This window comes from Hemitrygon akajei, chromosome 9 (assembly GCF_048418815.1).
Source record: "Hemitrygon akajei chromosome 9, sHemAka1.3, whole genome shotgun sequence".
Lineage (NCBI taxonomy): Eukaryota > Metazoa > Chordata > Chondrichthyes > Myliobatiformes > Dasyatidae > Hemitrygon > Hemitrygon akajei.
Window position 1 is genome coordinate 106,946,298 of NC_133132.1, and position 16,585 is coordinate 106,962,882.

General features: G+C 40.9%; 1 protein-coding gene across 1 annotated transcript in view; it reads right to left on the bottom strand.

Moving 5' to 3' along the window:
• The window catches only part of LOC140733433 (CUB and sushi domain-containing protein 1-like), a 2,013,313-nt gene that overhangs the window by 305,076 nt on the left and 1,691,652 nt on the right, over positions 1–16,585 (bottom strand). Inside the window, exons 36-37 of the mRNA XM_073056756.1 lie at positions 14,645–14,741; positions 11,174–11,278 (exon numbers count right to left, since the gene is read on the bottom strand). Coding sequence (XP_072912857.1) covers positions 11,174–11,278; positions 14,645–14,741 — 202 coding nt within the window. The remainder of the gene's footprint in view (positions 1–11,173; positions 11,279–14,644; positions 14,742–16,585) is intronic.

A 16,585-nucleotide genomic window follows, 5' to 3' on the forward strand; every position in this document is an offset into this window, starting at 1 on the left:
TGGAAAAGGCATGTAATCAGGGTAATAACACAATTGTAATAGAGGACTTCAATATGCAAAGGGATGGGAAAATTAGGTTGGTGTCAGATTGCAAGAGAGGGAATATGTTGAATGCCTACGAGATGGCCTTTAAAAGCAGATTGTGCTTGAGTCTACTCAGGGAAATACTATCATGGACTGGGTGTTGTGTATTACCCAGATCTTATTAGGGAACTTAACGTAAAGGAACCCTCAGAAGGCAGTGATCATAATATGATACAATTCATACTGCAGTTTGAGAGGGAAAATCATCACTCACATCTATCAGTGTCGCAAAGGAATAAAGGGAATTACAGAGGCATGAGACAGAAGTGTGCCCTGGTGAATTGGAGAAGGATACTGGTGGGAATGGTGGCAGAGCAGAGGAGGCTGTAGTTTCAGGAAAAGTTCACAATGTGCATGTTAGATATTTCCCACAGAGGAAGAAGTTCCCAAATGACAGGTTTGGCCAACTGTGGTTGACAAAGGAAGTTAAAAGCCAAAGAAAGGGCATATAAGGTAGCAAAAGTGAGTGGGAAGTTGGATGATTGTGAAGCTTTGAAAATCCAACAAAAGGCAACTAAAAAAGCAATAAGAAGGGAAAAGTTGAAATATCAGGGAAGACTAGCTAATAATATAAAGCAGGATACCAGAAGTTTTTTCAGTTATATAAAGAATAAAAGGGAGGTGAGAGTTGATACTGGACCACTGGAAAATGATGCTGGTGAGGTGGTAATGGGGGACAAAGAAATGGCAGATGAACTTAATGAGTATTTTGTATCCATCTTCACTGTGGAAGACACTAATAATGTGCCAGAGGTCCATGAGTGTCTGGGAGCAGGAGTGAGTGCCATTGCCATTACAAAGGAAAAAGTGCTCGGCAAACTGAAAGGTCTTAAGCTGGATAAGTCACCTGGGCCAGACGGACTACATCCCAGAGTTCTGAAAGAGTTTGCTGAAGAGATAATGGGCGTGATGGTCAATGATCTTTCAATAATCACTTGATTCTGGCACGGACCCGGAGGACTGAAAGATTGTCAAAGCCACTTCACTTTTTAAGAAGGGAGGAAGGCAAAAGAAAGGAAATTATAGCCTTACCTCAGTGGTTGGGAAACTGTTGGAGTCTATTACGAAGGATGAGGTTTCGAGGTACTTGGTAAAATAAGTCAATGTCAGCATGGTTTCTGTGAAGGGAAATCTTGTCTTACAAATTTGTTAGAGCTCTTCAAGGAGGTAACAAGTAGGGAGACAAAAGAGAGGCATTGGACGTCATCCAAGAGGTGTTTGATAAGGTGCCACACATGAGGCTGCTCAACAAGATAAAGGAAGTTTAACTATGGCGTTAAAGGAAGGCTCCTGGCATGGATAGTGGAATGGCTGTCAAGCAGGAGGCAGCAAGTGGGAATAAAGGGGCCTTTTCTGCCAGGGCTGCCAGTGTCTAGTGGTGTTCCTCAGGGGGGTCAGTATTGGACCACTGTTTTTTGCATTATTTGTCAATGATTTAGATAATGGAATCAAAAGCTTTGTGGCAATGCTTACGGATGCTACAAAGCTTGGTGGAGGGGTAGTGTGGTAAACTACATATACCTGTCTGGACACGCCCCTCTGCTGACTGCTCCTGTGGCTCCTCCCACAGACCCCTGTATAAAGGCGATTGGGGCACTGCTCCTCCCTCAGTCTCCGAGATGTCGTGCTCCCTTTTTGCTGTTAATAAAAGCCTATCGTTCACTTCCAGTCTCCGAGAGTTATTGATGGTGCATCAGGTGGGTAGTGCTGAGGAAGCAATGCAATGGCAACAGGACTTAGATGAGTTGGAAGAATGGACAAAAAAAGTGGCAGATGGAATACAGTGTTGGGAACTGTGTGATAACACATTTTGATAAAAGGAACAATAATGCAGACTATTATCTAAATGGGGAGCAAGTTCAAACATCAGAGGTGCAGAGGGACTTTGGAGTCCTCGTACAAGACTCCTGGAAGGTTAATTTACAGGTTGAGGCTGTGTTAAAGGCAGCAAATGCAATGGTAGCATTTATTTTAAAGAGAATAGTATATGAAAGCAAGGAGATAATGCTGAGCCTTTATAAGACTCTAGTCAGGCTGCACTTGGAGTATTGTCAACAGTTTTGGGCTCCATATCTCAGAAACAATGTGTTGTCATTGGAGAGAGTCCGGAGAATGTTCAGGAGGATGATTCTGGGAATGAAAGAGTTAACATAAGAGCAGCGTTTGGAAGGTCTGGGCCTGCCTCACTGGAATTTAGAAGAATGTGTGAAGATCTCATTGATACCTACTGAATGTTGAAAGGACAAGATACGGTTGATGTGGAGTGGATGTTTCCTCCGGTGGGGGTATCCAAAACTAGGGGGCACAGCCTCAAAATTGAGGGGTGACCCTTTAGAACAGAGTTAAGGAGGATAAATCTGTGGAATGCTCTGCCACAATATGCGGTGGAGGCAGAGGCTGTGCTGATATACAAGATGGAAGTTAAACATTTTCTGATTGGTCAGGGCATCAAAGGATGTGGTGAAAAGGCAGGTGTATGGGTTGAGTGGGATCCAGGATCAGCCATGATGGAATTATGGAGCAGACTCAATGAGCTGAATGGCCTGATTCTGGTTTATGTCTTATGGTCTTTCAGGTTGGAGGAGCAACACATCATATTTCATTTAGCCTCCAACCTGATGACATGAACATCAATTTCTCCCAAGTCCAATAATTTCCCCCTCCTTTTTCCCTCTTCTTCAATTCCTCACACTGGCCTCTTACCTCTTCTGTTCACCTACCCATCATCTCCTCCGGTGTAACTCCTCCTTCCTTTTCTCCTATGATCCACTTACTTCATTCCTCCTCCCCCACCGACCTGTCATTACCAATCACCATCTAGTTTACCATTCTCCCTCACCCTGCCATCTTATTCTGGCATTTTCTCCAGCCATTCCAGTCCTGATGAAGGGTCTCTGCTGGAAACATGACTATTTATTCATTTCCATAGATGCTGCCTGAGCTGCTGAGTTTCTCCAGCCTCTTGTGTGCATTGCTTTGGGTTTTCAGCACCTGCAGAATCGCTTGTGTTTTTTTGGATTGCAAGTCGACTCCTGTTTGCATAAATAATAAGGCTGGAGTGACACAGCAACATTTAGTAGCAAAAGTCCTCCCAGCTTCTCCATCTCTCTGCTCACTCGCTCACTGATCTTCTCCTTGTGTCTTTCTCTACTTTCTCTATGATACTTTCTCTATGATGAATTAACTATAAACATCCAATGTCCATGTCTTGCTTCAAGTTGTATGGGACAGGACAAAGTCTAAGAGAGAAAAATATATCTCAAAACTGTCAATGGTATTGGTTTATTATTATTGTTGTTATGTGTACCAAGACGCCACAATTCTGACAATCTGGGTCAGGGGCTGGAGGTTGAAGGCCCACCGTCTGGAAGTTTCAGAGACCAGGACCAAGGACTAAATGCCCAGATGCGGCCAGGTGTGAGGCACGTGGGAGGAAAGGGGCTTGTTTGGCTGTTGCCTTGTTTCTTTCTGTTGTTGTTGTTGTTGTTGTTGTTGTTGTTGCTGCTGCTTGAGTTGCTCTGCTAAAAATTGTGGGCATTGAAAGTTGGCTCTGGAATGCATGAAAACAACTGTGGGCAGACCCCAGCACGTCCTTGGGTGTGCTGGTTGCTAATACAAACCACACATTTTACTGTATGTTTCGATTCACACCTGGTAAATAAATCTGAACAGGATATAGTGAAATGTTTGGCTTGAACTGACAAGTCAGCTCAATTCTAACTGACAGGCAAATGATAGTGGGACAAGTATCACTGCTAAAAAGGTAAACATGATTATGATCCATGTCTGTAAACAGCATAGTAGACAGTATTTGCTCTGTAACTTTACATATTGAATGTTTCATCATGTCATGTCAATAATGTCTGTATCATTAGGCATACACACAACTCATGGACATAAAAGGCACCACACACATTAGCTAATAATTATCACCCAACAATACAACTGAAAGAGTGGATCCTGCCATTGACAAATCAGTGTTGAGATGACCATGTAAAAAATGGCTGGCATGTTGGCTTTTCATCTGCTTGCTAGCAACGATGGTAAGGCTAACATTTATTGCTTAGATTTGGATTCAGATTGATTTATCATATGTATTTCGAAACATACAGTGAAATGCTTCATTTGTGTTAACAAGTAACCAACACACATGGAAATGCGCTAGGTGCAGACAACAAGTGTCGCCACTCATTCTGGCGATGACAAAACACGCCCACAATGCTCGGTAGAATAATGCAGAACACAATAAAACAGAATACAATAGGAACAAAACATCAGCAAAACAAGCCCCATTTCTTCCACCCACCCTCCAACGTTCATACACAGTCTGCCAAACCCAGGACAAGCTATCTCCAGGCTCCAGTCTCCAGTGGACACAGACTCATAGACATTGGGCTTTAACTTCATTAAAATTGGGACTGGACTATCAATCCTCAACTTCCAGACTTCTGATTAACCTTTGGGCTTCAGTCTTTATTATCTACCCCAGTTTTCACCATTATCAAGAAATCGGACTCTGGGTGAGGATCCCAAACATTAGGCCTTAAACATTTCTTGATGATCTTCAAATTATTCTTCAAAAGACAGTGATGAACTTTTGCTTGAGTCACTAAAGTGCTTTTGTGAAGGGACATTAAACGTACAACACAGTGCACGACCTTCAGTCCATGATGCTGTTCTGACCCTTTAATCTAGCTCAAGATCAATCTAACTCTTCCCATTTTTCTTTCATCCATGTGCCTATCTGGGAGTTTCTTAAATGTCTGTAATGTATCAGCCTCTGCTACCACTCCTGGCAGTGTGTTTGATGCACTCACCACTCTCTGTGTAAAAAAGAACCACCTCTGACGTCCCACCTATAGTTTCCTCAAATCATATTAAAATTTTTGGTTGAAAACCTTCTCCGAGGACAATGGGTGATGATGATCATCATCACAAACCTGGGTGGAAGGTATGGAGAATCTGTGATGTCAAGTGGTCAAGATCCCCGTCTCAGCCTCACCAATGTAGTCCAAAGGAAAGCTTATGAAGCAATACATTTCACACCAGCTTGGCTGCAGGAGCAGCCAGACTGATGTTCAATGATGTCCAGCTGCCTTAGGAGCTCCACTCCAGATTTGCTGTCTGAGTTTACTCTCATAGGCTTTGTCTCTCCTGAGGCTGCCCACAAGACAGTGGGGCATATTAAAGTCACGCTCTCTTTTATTAGCCATTTCTGTCCTGGGAAAAAGCAATAATCAGATTAAGCACCATCTGTGGGGTTGGGGTGGGGGGGGGGAGAAGGAACTGTGAACATTTCGGGGGTCAAAACCAAGTCTTGGTATAGTATTTCATCCTGATAGATGCTGCTCAACCTTTTGTGGTCCTCCAGAGGGTGTTTGTTGCTTCAGATTCCAGCATCCACAGTCTCTTGTGTCTGCATATTTGGAATATAGAGTAGGTCAGAGTGCAGCTGTACATGCAAGTATAGCTGTCTTCAAAGGTACTCACGCAACCGATAAACTTTTAATGTTTGTGCAAAGGGGCTGACAAACGTTGGTCCAGAATTTCCCGAATAAATTCAGCACTCACAAGCATGATTGTTGGAATTCTCCCAGGCAACTGTCTAAAGGACTTTAACACACATGAGGTTGCTATACAAGATAAGAGCCCATGGTATAACAAGAAAGATACTAGCATGGGCAGAAGACAAGCTGAATGCTAAAGAGTGGAACTAAAGGGAGCTTTTTCTGCTTGGCTGCTAGTGACTACCGGTGCTCCACGGGGGCATGTGTTGGGACCACATCTTTTCATGCTACATGTCAATGATCTGGATGACAGAATTGTTAGATTTGTGGCCAAATTTGAAGATGATACAAAGATAGGGGAGGGGGTGGCAGGTAGTGAGAGGAAACATGGAGTCAGCAGTAGGATTTAGACATGTTAGAAGAATGGGCAAAGCAGTGGCAGAGTTGATAGTAAGAAAAGCAAATGCAATGTTAGCATTCATTTTGAGAGGACTAAAACACAAGAGCATGGATGTTATGCTGAAGCTTTATAAGGCATTGGTCAGACTACAGTTGGGTGTATTGTGAGTAGTTTTAGGCCTCTTATCTAAGAAAGGATGTTCTGTCATTGGAGGTCCTTGAGAATAATTCTGGGAATGAAAGGGTTAAGGTATGATGAGCATTTGATGGCTCTGAGCCTGTACTCACTGGTGTTTCGAAGAATGAGGGGGGATTGCATTGACATCTATTCAATATTTAAAGTCTAGACAGAATGACATAAAGAGGATGTTTGCAATAGTGTGTGAGTCTTGACCAGAGGGTAAAGCCACAGAATAAAAGGATATCCCTTTAGAACAGAGGTGAGGTGTAATTTCTTGAACCAGAGGGTGGTGAATCTGAGGAATTTATTGTCACAGATGGCTGTGGAGACCAATTCAATGGGTATATTTAAAGGGGAGGTTGATAGGTTCTTGATTAATCAGGGTGTCAATGGTTACAGGGAGAAGACATGAGAATGGGGTTGAGAGGGACAATAAATCAGCCATGGTGGAAAAGAGCAGTGGACATGCTATGTTGACACCTCCATCCAAAAATGGCAGGTTATGGGTTGTGTAGGAGGGAAGGGTTAAATCAATCATAGAATAAGTTTATATAGGTTAGCCTGTACTATGTTAAACTGTTCTAAATTCCAACACATGAAGAATGGCTGCACTTAAACCTACTTGTGCTTTCATGGCTGCGCTGACTTTACTGGATTTGACAGGGATACGGATCACTAATGTTTCATTCTTCAGCAATTCACATCCACAAAGATGAAGACGGATAGAAGCTAATCTTCATCTGTCAGCTGCAGAGAATGTGTTTCACCAACTTAGTGTTCACCAAGATTATCTAACATCTTATAGTTTCTTCTTTGCTTCAGTGAATTGATAAAATATAATTCCTTAAAGTGTGGCAATGTTGGAATTAACTGTGAAGTAGATAAACTAAATATATAGTTAGCATATATCTTACTTCCATTGATATAACTGTCAGTAAAACTGGCACATCCAGAAGTTTACCATAACGTGGCTTTCAATAATTTAATGACATTCTTTACACTACTGAACATGAAGTTCTAATCAGAACACAACAAAAATCTAGAGCATATTGTTTCAATAAACTGGATTATCAAATATAAAGCAAAGCCGTAAACAAACCATAAAGTAATTCCTCAATAATACTTGAAAATAACTTCAATTCTTATACTTAGTACATTTAAATAGGTGAAAAAGGCTTTCAAAGGTTGATCTGATCAGTAATATAAAGGGACAGATCCCCAAGTCCTCAAGGAAGATGGCTGAGCAAATCAAATATAAATCAAAAACATATGTACATTTAAAATTGATTCACATAGAACGTATAACATAGAACATTTCAGCAGAGTACAGCCCCTTTGGCCCAAAGTGCTATGCCAACCTTTTAATCTACTCTAATATCAATCTAACCCCTCCTGCATAGACCTTTATTTTTCCATTATCCATATGCAAGAGTTTCTTAAATGCCCCGACAGTTTCTGCCTCTACTACCACATCTGGCAGGGTGTTCCATGCACCTATCACTTTCTGCATTAAAAAAAATTACGTCTGACATCCCCCTGTACTTTCCTCTCATCACTTTAAAATTATGCCCCATTATATAGCTATTTCCACCTTGAGAAAAGGTCTCTAGCTATCAACTTGATTTATGCACCTCATTTTCTTGTACACCTTTGTCAAGTCACCTCTCATCCTCTTACACTCTAAAGAGAAAACCCCCAGCTCACTCAACCCATCCTCAAGGTTTGCTCTCTAATCCAGGCAGCATCCCAATAATCTCCTTCCACCGTCTCTAAGGATCCATATCCGTCCTATAATGGGGTGATCAGAACTGAACACAATATTCTAAGTGTGGTCTAACCATGGTTTTATAAAGTTGCAACATTACCTCCGGGTGTTGAAATCAATCTTTTAGACATTAATGTTATTATTTCAGGAAGGTGAGAAGACAAGAAAATGAGCAAACAACCACAGCCAATATCAGTAAACTGCTCCAAAGCACCAAACTGAGGACAGTGATGCACCTCTTGAGGGTCATATGTCCATTCTGATACAACCCATTATGCTGTGACTATCTCTTCTCATAGACCAATAAATAGTATTCACACCTCACCTGTTTGAATCTATGATCCCTGAGGAAAGCCCAAACAGGAAATGAATCACACATCAGCTGTCTTAGGAAGAAAGGAAGGCCAGATTTAAAACAACTTAAGAGACATAGATTGAGTGGACAACCAAATTATTTTTCCCAAGGCAGAAATGACAGATATGGGTTAGATTTATCTTGGAGTAGGTTATAGGTTGGCACAACATTAGAAGCCTCAGGACCTGTACTGTGCAGTAAGATTCTATATTATATGTAATATGAGGACAACAGGCTCAACATCTCTTGGTCTCTGTATGTAATTTGATAAATGCATTGCTTCGTGTTTTTAGAAAGATCTAGTGGCTGATAAACTTAGTGCATTTCAATCCTTTTGAGTTCATTGTAAACTTACCCCTTTGGTATCACTAAATATACACCATTCAGATCATTAAGTTTTCTGTAAATTACATATGATTTGGAACCCATTGCTTTTAAACAACAACTTAGGAAATGCAATCCATACCACCAAAAGATCCAACCACTAACAACAGCCACCACCTACTCTTGCCCACACTGCACCAGACTATGTGGATCCTGGATCACCCCGTACAGCCACCTGAGGACCCGTCAACAAACAACTCCTTAGGGGAACATCATACTTGACTTGAGTGATCACACTACTACTATAATCCATATTAAGTTATGCCTAAATATCAAAAAAACTTTGCAAACTATTATAAAAAGCAATATCATAAAAGGACTAAACTGGAATTGGTATGATATTTTCACATTGTGAATGAGTGCAAACTTAGCACAACTCAATTTTCAGACTGTGTTATCTACCTACTGTTGTAAAATTTTAAATCTGTAATCCCCAAGCTATCACAAGTGGCTGAGACTAAATAAAAACAAATCTTCAAAGTATTTTTAAAAGCTATAACCATGTTGTGTCAGAAATTAAGAGAGCACATTCTTGGCTGGTACACCTTTGTCAAGTCACCTCTCATCCTCTTACACTCTAAAGAGAAAACCCCCAGCTCACTCAACCCATCCTCAAGGTTTGCTCTCTAATCTAGGCAGCATTCCAGCATCCCCGTGTCCCCTCACTTTTAACTCCACTGCCCATTCCCATTCTCACATGTCATCTATGGTGTCCTCTACTGTCACAATGAGGCCAGACTCAGGTTGGTGGAGCAACACCTCATATTCCATCTGGCAGCCTCCAAACTGATGGCATGAACATCAATATCTCTAATGTCAAGTCATTTTGTCCCTCTCACACCTCTCTTCTTCCAATCTCCATTCAGGCTCCCCTCTTACCTCTTTTCTTCTCACCTTGTTGCCCCTCCTCTTGCCCTTTCTTAAATGGCCCACTCTTTTCTCCTATCTGATTTCTCCTCCTTTAGCCCTTTACCTTTTCCACCCATCACCTCCCAGCTTCTTACTTCATTCAACCTTACGCCTCAGCTTGTCCCACCAATCACCTGCCAGCTCATATTCCTTCCCCTCCCTCCACTTTCTAATTCTGGCTTATTCCCCCTTCTTTTCCAGTCTTGATGAAGAGTCTCTGCCTGAAATATCAACTGTTTATTCCCTTCCATAGATGCTGTCTGACCTGCTGAGTTCCTCCAGCATCTTGCGTGTATTGCTCTAGGTTTCCAGCATCCTGTTTGCATGACTACATTAACTTGCTCTTCACCTTACACTGAAGAGGTTAACACATTGCCAGATGGTTTCAACAATCAAAATATTTCTTAAGCCTTTCCACTCTCCTTTGTAAAGGAAAACAGTTTTAAATATTCAGTAGTTAAAGAAGAGAAAACAAGCACAATAAGATAAATACAATACAACTTCAGTTGTATCGTAATTGGTGTTAAAAATATACAATTCTCATGCAGTATTTGAGAGGAATGACACTAAGCAGTCTAGCTATTATTACATACTTACTTGCTGTCATTATAACAAATTTATTCCAATGAAACCAAACTAAATTGTGTGCTAATAGGCTCCTGTGGGAGCTTAAGTTGCTATGAATAACTTATTTCAATGCCAGCTAACTTAATAGCTGCAAAATTCATTGGCAAATGCAATCAGTCAAAGTATGCTGGCTGCACTCAAGGAGATGCATGGCAATAGGGTTATACACTGCTATACATCAGCACTATTAACTAAAAGCACTGGACTGCCGTTATTTACTGTTAACGTTTACTTCTGGGGTAATTTTATGTGCATCAAATTTATTGCCATCAGAGCAGTGCAATAGAATTTCATTTCAAGATTGTTTAATGTCATATCCAGTACAGAAATGTGAAGGAAGTAATTGTTACTCTAAATCCGATGCAGCGAGGAGAGAATTGAGGCATATAGTGACAGGAAGGCCTTGAGAAGCATAGATAGAGTAGTTGTGAAGAGGAGAGGATCTCCATGTGACCATTAGATAAAGAATTAGGCCTTTTGGCCCATCAGCTCTGCTTTGCCATTTCATCATGGCTAATTTATTAACCCTCTCAATCTCATTACTTTACACTGAATTATTTTACAGTAGTTAAACTGATTTAAGCCAAACATAAATCCATTTTTTAAAAATGATCACTAATATTAGAGACATTTCAAAACAGTGAAAATGCTTGTGACATGTGCGAGGTGTCAAGGGTGTCAGGAAGGTGCTGAGGTGGGATATATGGGGTTGTAGGGGCCACGAGAATCTCGGTCACTATCGCTTGAAGAGGTTGGACCCCATAGACAGTGAAGTGGAGAATAGAAGAAACCATTCAAAATTAAGAAATATAAAATGCAGCAGTGGTCAAAATGTACCACAAACTATGCAAAGTTAAATCCCTGTTCCTTGACTCTTGAAGATGCTCCATAAACAACACAATACCAGACAAAAGACCTGACCTTGGTTCTACTGAACCTGTCAACATCACCGTTTCACTTACTTTTGTATTCCAGGTGATAACCTGCCGCTGCCACACTGATATCAGAATGAAAGTGCAGGTAGAGTTGATTGGAGGTGCTGTTCAATAACGCAGGCACAGTGGTACCTGAAATGATAAATCAACATTTCATCCTTTTCAATCCAAATTAGCCTGGTCTGCAAAGAATTAAATGCAAACATCACCGTTGTAAATAAGCAGAGCTGCACGCATAATACAACTCAGATTATCTGTGATCACAATCACTGAGAGTTATTCCGGTATTCCTATTTCTTATCTCTCTTCAGCAGACAGGAACCCTAGAATCAGCAACAAACCACAGAGACTATTTGCTTTGTACAGAGGTTTTCATTATTGAAACCTTGTCCTTTATTTGGAATTCCATTTCACTGTTGTAAACAGATTTTTAGGAAGGCTGAGGCCAGAATCACAGAAACCACAGCCGGAGAAGATCTATGCCAAGTCGTTTTCGATTGGAGGATTCTAGGCGTGAGTCTGTATGGCCTGGCAGTAACATAATATTTGTTGTTGAAGAAGAAAATAATTAGTCTATCATTGATATAGTAAAAGTGTAGTTGGAGGGGGATACGGGAGGGAACAGGAGAGGGATGAGCATCACTGACACTCTGTGCTAGAAGTAGTTTAATGTACTCGTCAGTTTTGGAAAATACAGTGATGTGTCAGGTACCCCTACCAAGAGGATACTTAAATCTTTTCACTTTAGCTTCTCTGGATAATGACTCCAGATAATCATTGAAACCACTACCTTTGAGATGTCCATGTGAAAATTCCACACTTGGAGTATAGCATTCTGTTCTGGTCACCTCAGTAAAGGGAGGATGTGGAAGATTTAGAGAGGCTGCGCAGTGATAGTTTTAAGGGAAGTAAAGGGATAGTTTTTCCGCGACCACCCCAGGCAACATTCCAGGCAACTACCATTTTGTGTAAAAGTCTTGCCCTGCATATTTCCTTTTAATTTCTCCCTCTCACAAATGCATCTCTAGTATTGGAGATTTCAACCTTGGGGACAGAAGTTACTGTCTCTCTAGTGTATCTATGCCTCCCGTAATCTTATGAACCTCTATCAGATCTCCTCTCTGTCTCTGCTGCTCCAGAGAAAACAGCCCAAGCTTGTACAGCTTTGCATTATAGTACAAGCTCTCTAATCCAGGCAACAACCTTGTCTGCATCTTCTCCAAAGACTCCACATCCTTCCTGTAATGGGAATTGAGCGCAATGCTTCAATCTAAGCATAGCTTTATAAAGCTGAAATATAACCTCCTAACTCAAAGCCTCAATGATCTAATGAATGAAAGCATGCCACACACCTTTGTTACCACCCTACCAGGATGCTGCATAGGTTAAAGAGCATGTCTTAAGAGGAAAGGTTGAACAATGCGAGGGCTTTTCTTATGTAAGAAAAGAGGATGAACAATGACTTGATGGAGATGTATAAGATGTTAAGAGGCAAAGGACAGAGAGAGCAGAGTTTTCAGGTGCTGGAAGTAGGTACAAAGGAGGTATCAGGGGTAAGTTTTTTTAACGCAGAGAGTGGTGAGTGCATGGAATGGGCTGCCGGTGACTGTGGTGGAGGTGAATACAACAGGGTCTTTTAAGAGATTCCTAGATAGGTACATGCAGCTTAGAAAAATAGAGGGCTATGGGTAAGCCGAGGTAATTTCTAAGGTAAGTATATGTTTGGAACAGCATTATGGGCCGAAGGGCTTGTATTGTGCTGTAGGTTTTCTATGTTTCTATAATAGAGGGGCCAGCCAGTACCTTTCTCCTAGAGCAGCAAGCATAAACACAACATTGGAGGCTGAGTGGCCTGTAGTTCAATGGTTCCTTTTCAATTGCTCCATTTAAAATTAGAGAATGTATGCAGTACACAAATTGGAACTCAAACTCTCCACAGACATCCTTGAAACAGAAGAAACACCCCAAAAAATAAATAACAGAAAAGAACGCAAGAATCCCAAAGCTACCTGCCCCCTCCCACACACAAGCAGCATCAACCTTCTCCCCTCCCCCAATTATTCCAGCAGAGAGCATCAGCACTCCCACTACCTACCATGTAAGTAACAGCAAAGCCCCAAGGCAGGACCATGATCAGCAGTCCATCAAAGACTACTGCTCTTCTTAATGTTTCAACATCCCACAGGCTCTCTCTCTCACCAACAAGGGTGAGAGAGAGATAACACTCCTTCCACTGCAAGAGGGAGTCAAATGGCTCACTATTTTGATGTTCTATGTTCTGTGACTTTGTAAGACAGAACTAAAACGATGAGGAATAAACACAAACTAAAATACAGAACAGTTCAACACAGTAAAAGGTGCTTTGGCCCAAAATGTTGTGTTGAACCAATTAAATTAGCAATCAAATGGCTATCTAAGCTAATCTCTTCTGTCTACAAAATGTCCATATCCTTCCATTTTCTTATGTTCACGTGCCTATCTAAACAGCTCTTAAAAGTCCTAAATGTTTCTGCCTCTACCACCATCCCAGGTACCCTCCACACCATGTAAAAGCTTGTCCCGTACATCTCCTTTCAAATTACTCACTCTCACCTTATACCTCTCAATCTTGTGAAACTCTATCAGATCTTCCCTCAGCCTCTGACACACCAGTGAAAACAATGTGTTTGTCCAACCTCTTGTAACAGCACATACCCTCTAATCCAGGCAACATCCTGGTAAACTTCTTCCGCATGGTCTCCGCAGCCTCAACACTTTTTCCTGCAATGGGGTGACCAGAAGTGTATGCATACTTCAGATGTGGTAGAGGCAGGTTCAATATTGTCATTTAAAAAAATTGGATAGGTATATGGACAGGAAAGGAATGGAGGGTTATGGGCTGAGTGCAAGTCGGTGGGACTAGGTGAGAGTAAGCGCTTGACACGGATTAGAAGGGCCGAGATGGCCTGTTTCCATGCTGTAATTGTTATATGGTTATATGGTTATAATTAGACCTTGATAACTTTGACAGCATATATTTTTAGAGCTGTTGCTGCATATTCACCTTTTTCTAACTTAGTGGGCAATTGAGCTCCAGTTAGGCCTCGTCAAGTGGTGCTTATTGTGGTGTGCACAAGTTTGCTGAGGTACAGGTGCATTGAAAAGCTTGCAGCAGCATTACAAGCACATAGGACTTGGACCATATTTTCCAGTTTAACATCACTGGCATATGGTGTGAAATATGTTGTTTTGCAGCAGCAATATTTTGCAATATATAATAAAAATACAAACTATAAAGTACAATAAGAAAAAAAATATTTTATACACACACACGCACGCACGCACACATATATAGTCACCATTTGTTGGCACCATCTCACCTGGGCCCAGTCATCACCTCAAAGCATTTTTGGCAAAAGATGTCCTTATTTCATTTAATTTATAGACAGGGAGAAAAATACAATGACTAGTTACTTCTTTTGAGGAAGAGGTAGGTGTTATTGGATTTGACTTTCTTACCTGAGAAGCTCCCAAGTCTTGGTGCCGTTGCATCACCGCCATCGTATATTTCTAAGGAGTCCCAGTTGTGTTCAGTGGCGAAGCTTATCACTTGAATCTATTTAACAAAATCAGTATTTAATTGCAAAATTAAAAATTCACCATCTGATACGATCACTACACTTCCATTTTATTTGCTTATTTAGTGATACAGTGTGGAAGAGGCCCTTCTGGACCAAGAAGCTGCACCACCTGGCAACTCATCTATTTTAACCCTAGCCTAATCACAGCATAATTTACAAACCTTTGCGTCTTTGGGTTGGGAGAAAAACCAGATTAGCCGGAGGAAACCCACGTGGTCAGAGGGAGAACATACAAATTTCTTATTGATGGTGCCAGAATTGAACTCTAGACTCCAACGCCCCAGTGCTATAAAGGCGTGGCACACTATCTCACCTTATTTTCACATCACTAAAGGGAGATATTTGCTCAAAGCATGTGCAAATGTTGGTGTATTTAATATTTGTGTAATATTGTAAACATTGCTTAAGCATTCTTTATTGTTTACATAATTCATTATAGGTTATTTATAAAAGTACGTGAATGGCATACGTCATTACACCACCACATCATAAGTAAGTGCCTCACTAAAGTAAAATGAAGCAGACAATTTCATCCCATCTCCTGTATTTTTCTTTCAGTTAGTCTTGTGAGTTACAAAACATAACATAAAGTATTGAAACCAAACTACTATTTAGTCGTGATAACTACTTGGTCATGTACACCAACCTTCTGGATATATCATCCAGAAGGTTGTTGTAGGTTATAATGGGACATTGACAGGATAGAGACCTGAGCTGAGGAGTGGCAGATGAAGTTCAAAATGCAAAAGTGTGAAGTGATTCTTTTTTGAGGGTCAAACTTAAAGCAGAGTACAGGGTTAAAGGCAGGATTCTTAATACTGTGGAGTAGCAGAGAGATCTTGGGATCTATGTCCATTATTCCTTTAAAGTTGCCATGATATTTGATAGGATGGTTAAGAAGGCATATGGTGTAATATGCCTGCATTATCAGGGATTGAGTTCAACAACCATGAGGTAATGTTGCAGCTCTATAAAAAACTGGTTAGACCACAATGGAGTATTGCGTTCAGTTCTGAGCACCTCATTATAGGAAGGATGTGGAAGCTTTAGACAGTGTTCAAAGGAAATTTAGCAGGATGTTACCTGGATTAGAGAACATGTCTTGTGAGGATAGGTTGAGCAAGCTATGTCTTTTCTCTTTGGAGCAAATGTGGATGAGAGCTGACATGACAGAGTTGTACAAGATCATAAGAGGCATTGATAGTATAGACAGCCAGAGACATTTTTTCTGGGGCAGGAATGACTAACACAAAGGTGCATAACTTTCAGGGTGATTGGAAGAAAATACAGGTGAGATGTCAGAAAGGGGTGAGTGCGTGGAATGCACTGCCAGAGGAACATTTAAGAGACTCTTAGATAGGCACATGGATGAAAGAATAATGGAAGGCTAAAGAATAATGAAAGAACAATGGGAGGGAAGGGTTAGATTGATCTTAGACTAGATTAAAAGTTTGGCACAACATTGTAGACTGAAAGCCATGTACTTCACTGTACTGTTCTATGTTCTAAATCCTAACTGCACAAGAATTAAACATGTAATTCAGCAATGCCTGGCCATTCTGTTCCCTGTAATATGGCTGAGATGTGTTATTGCACCGAGCCTGATGACTGGAAAACTACTGCAATAATTAAATTGTGTTAGTCCCGTGGAATTCTTTCCCTTTACTTAATATCTGCAATTACTACAAAATTAACTGATGCAATGCTAGTTAGAACAATGGATCAATACTGCCAGACTAGGTGTAAATAGAATTTAATTACTCTCTGATTTATGGCTCATAAGTCAAAGGTGCTGATGTAAACTTAAAGCAAAAAGTGT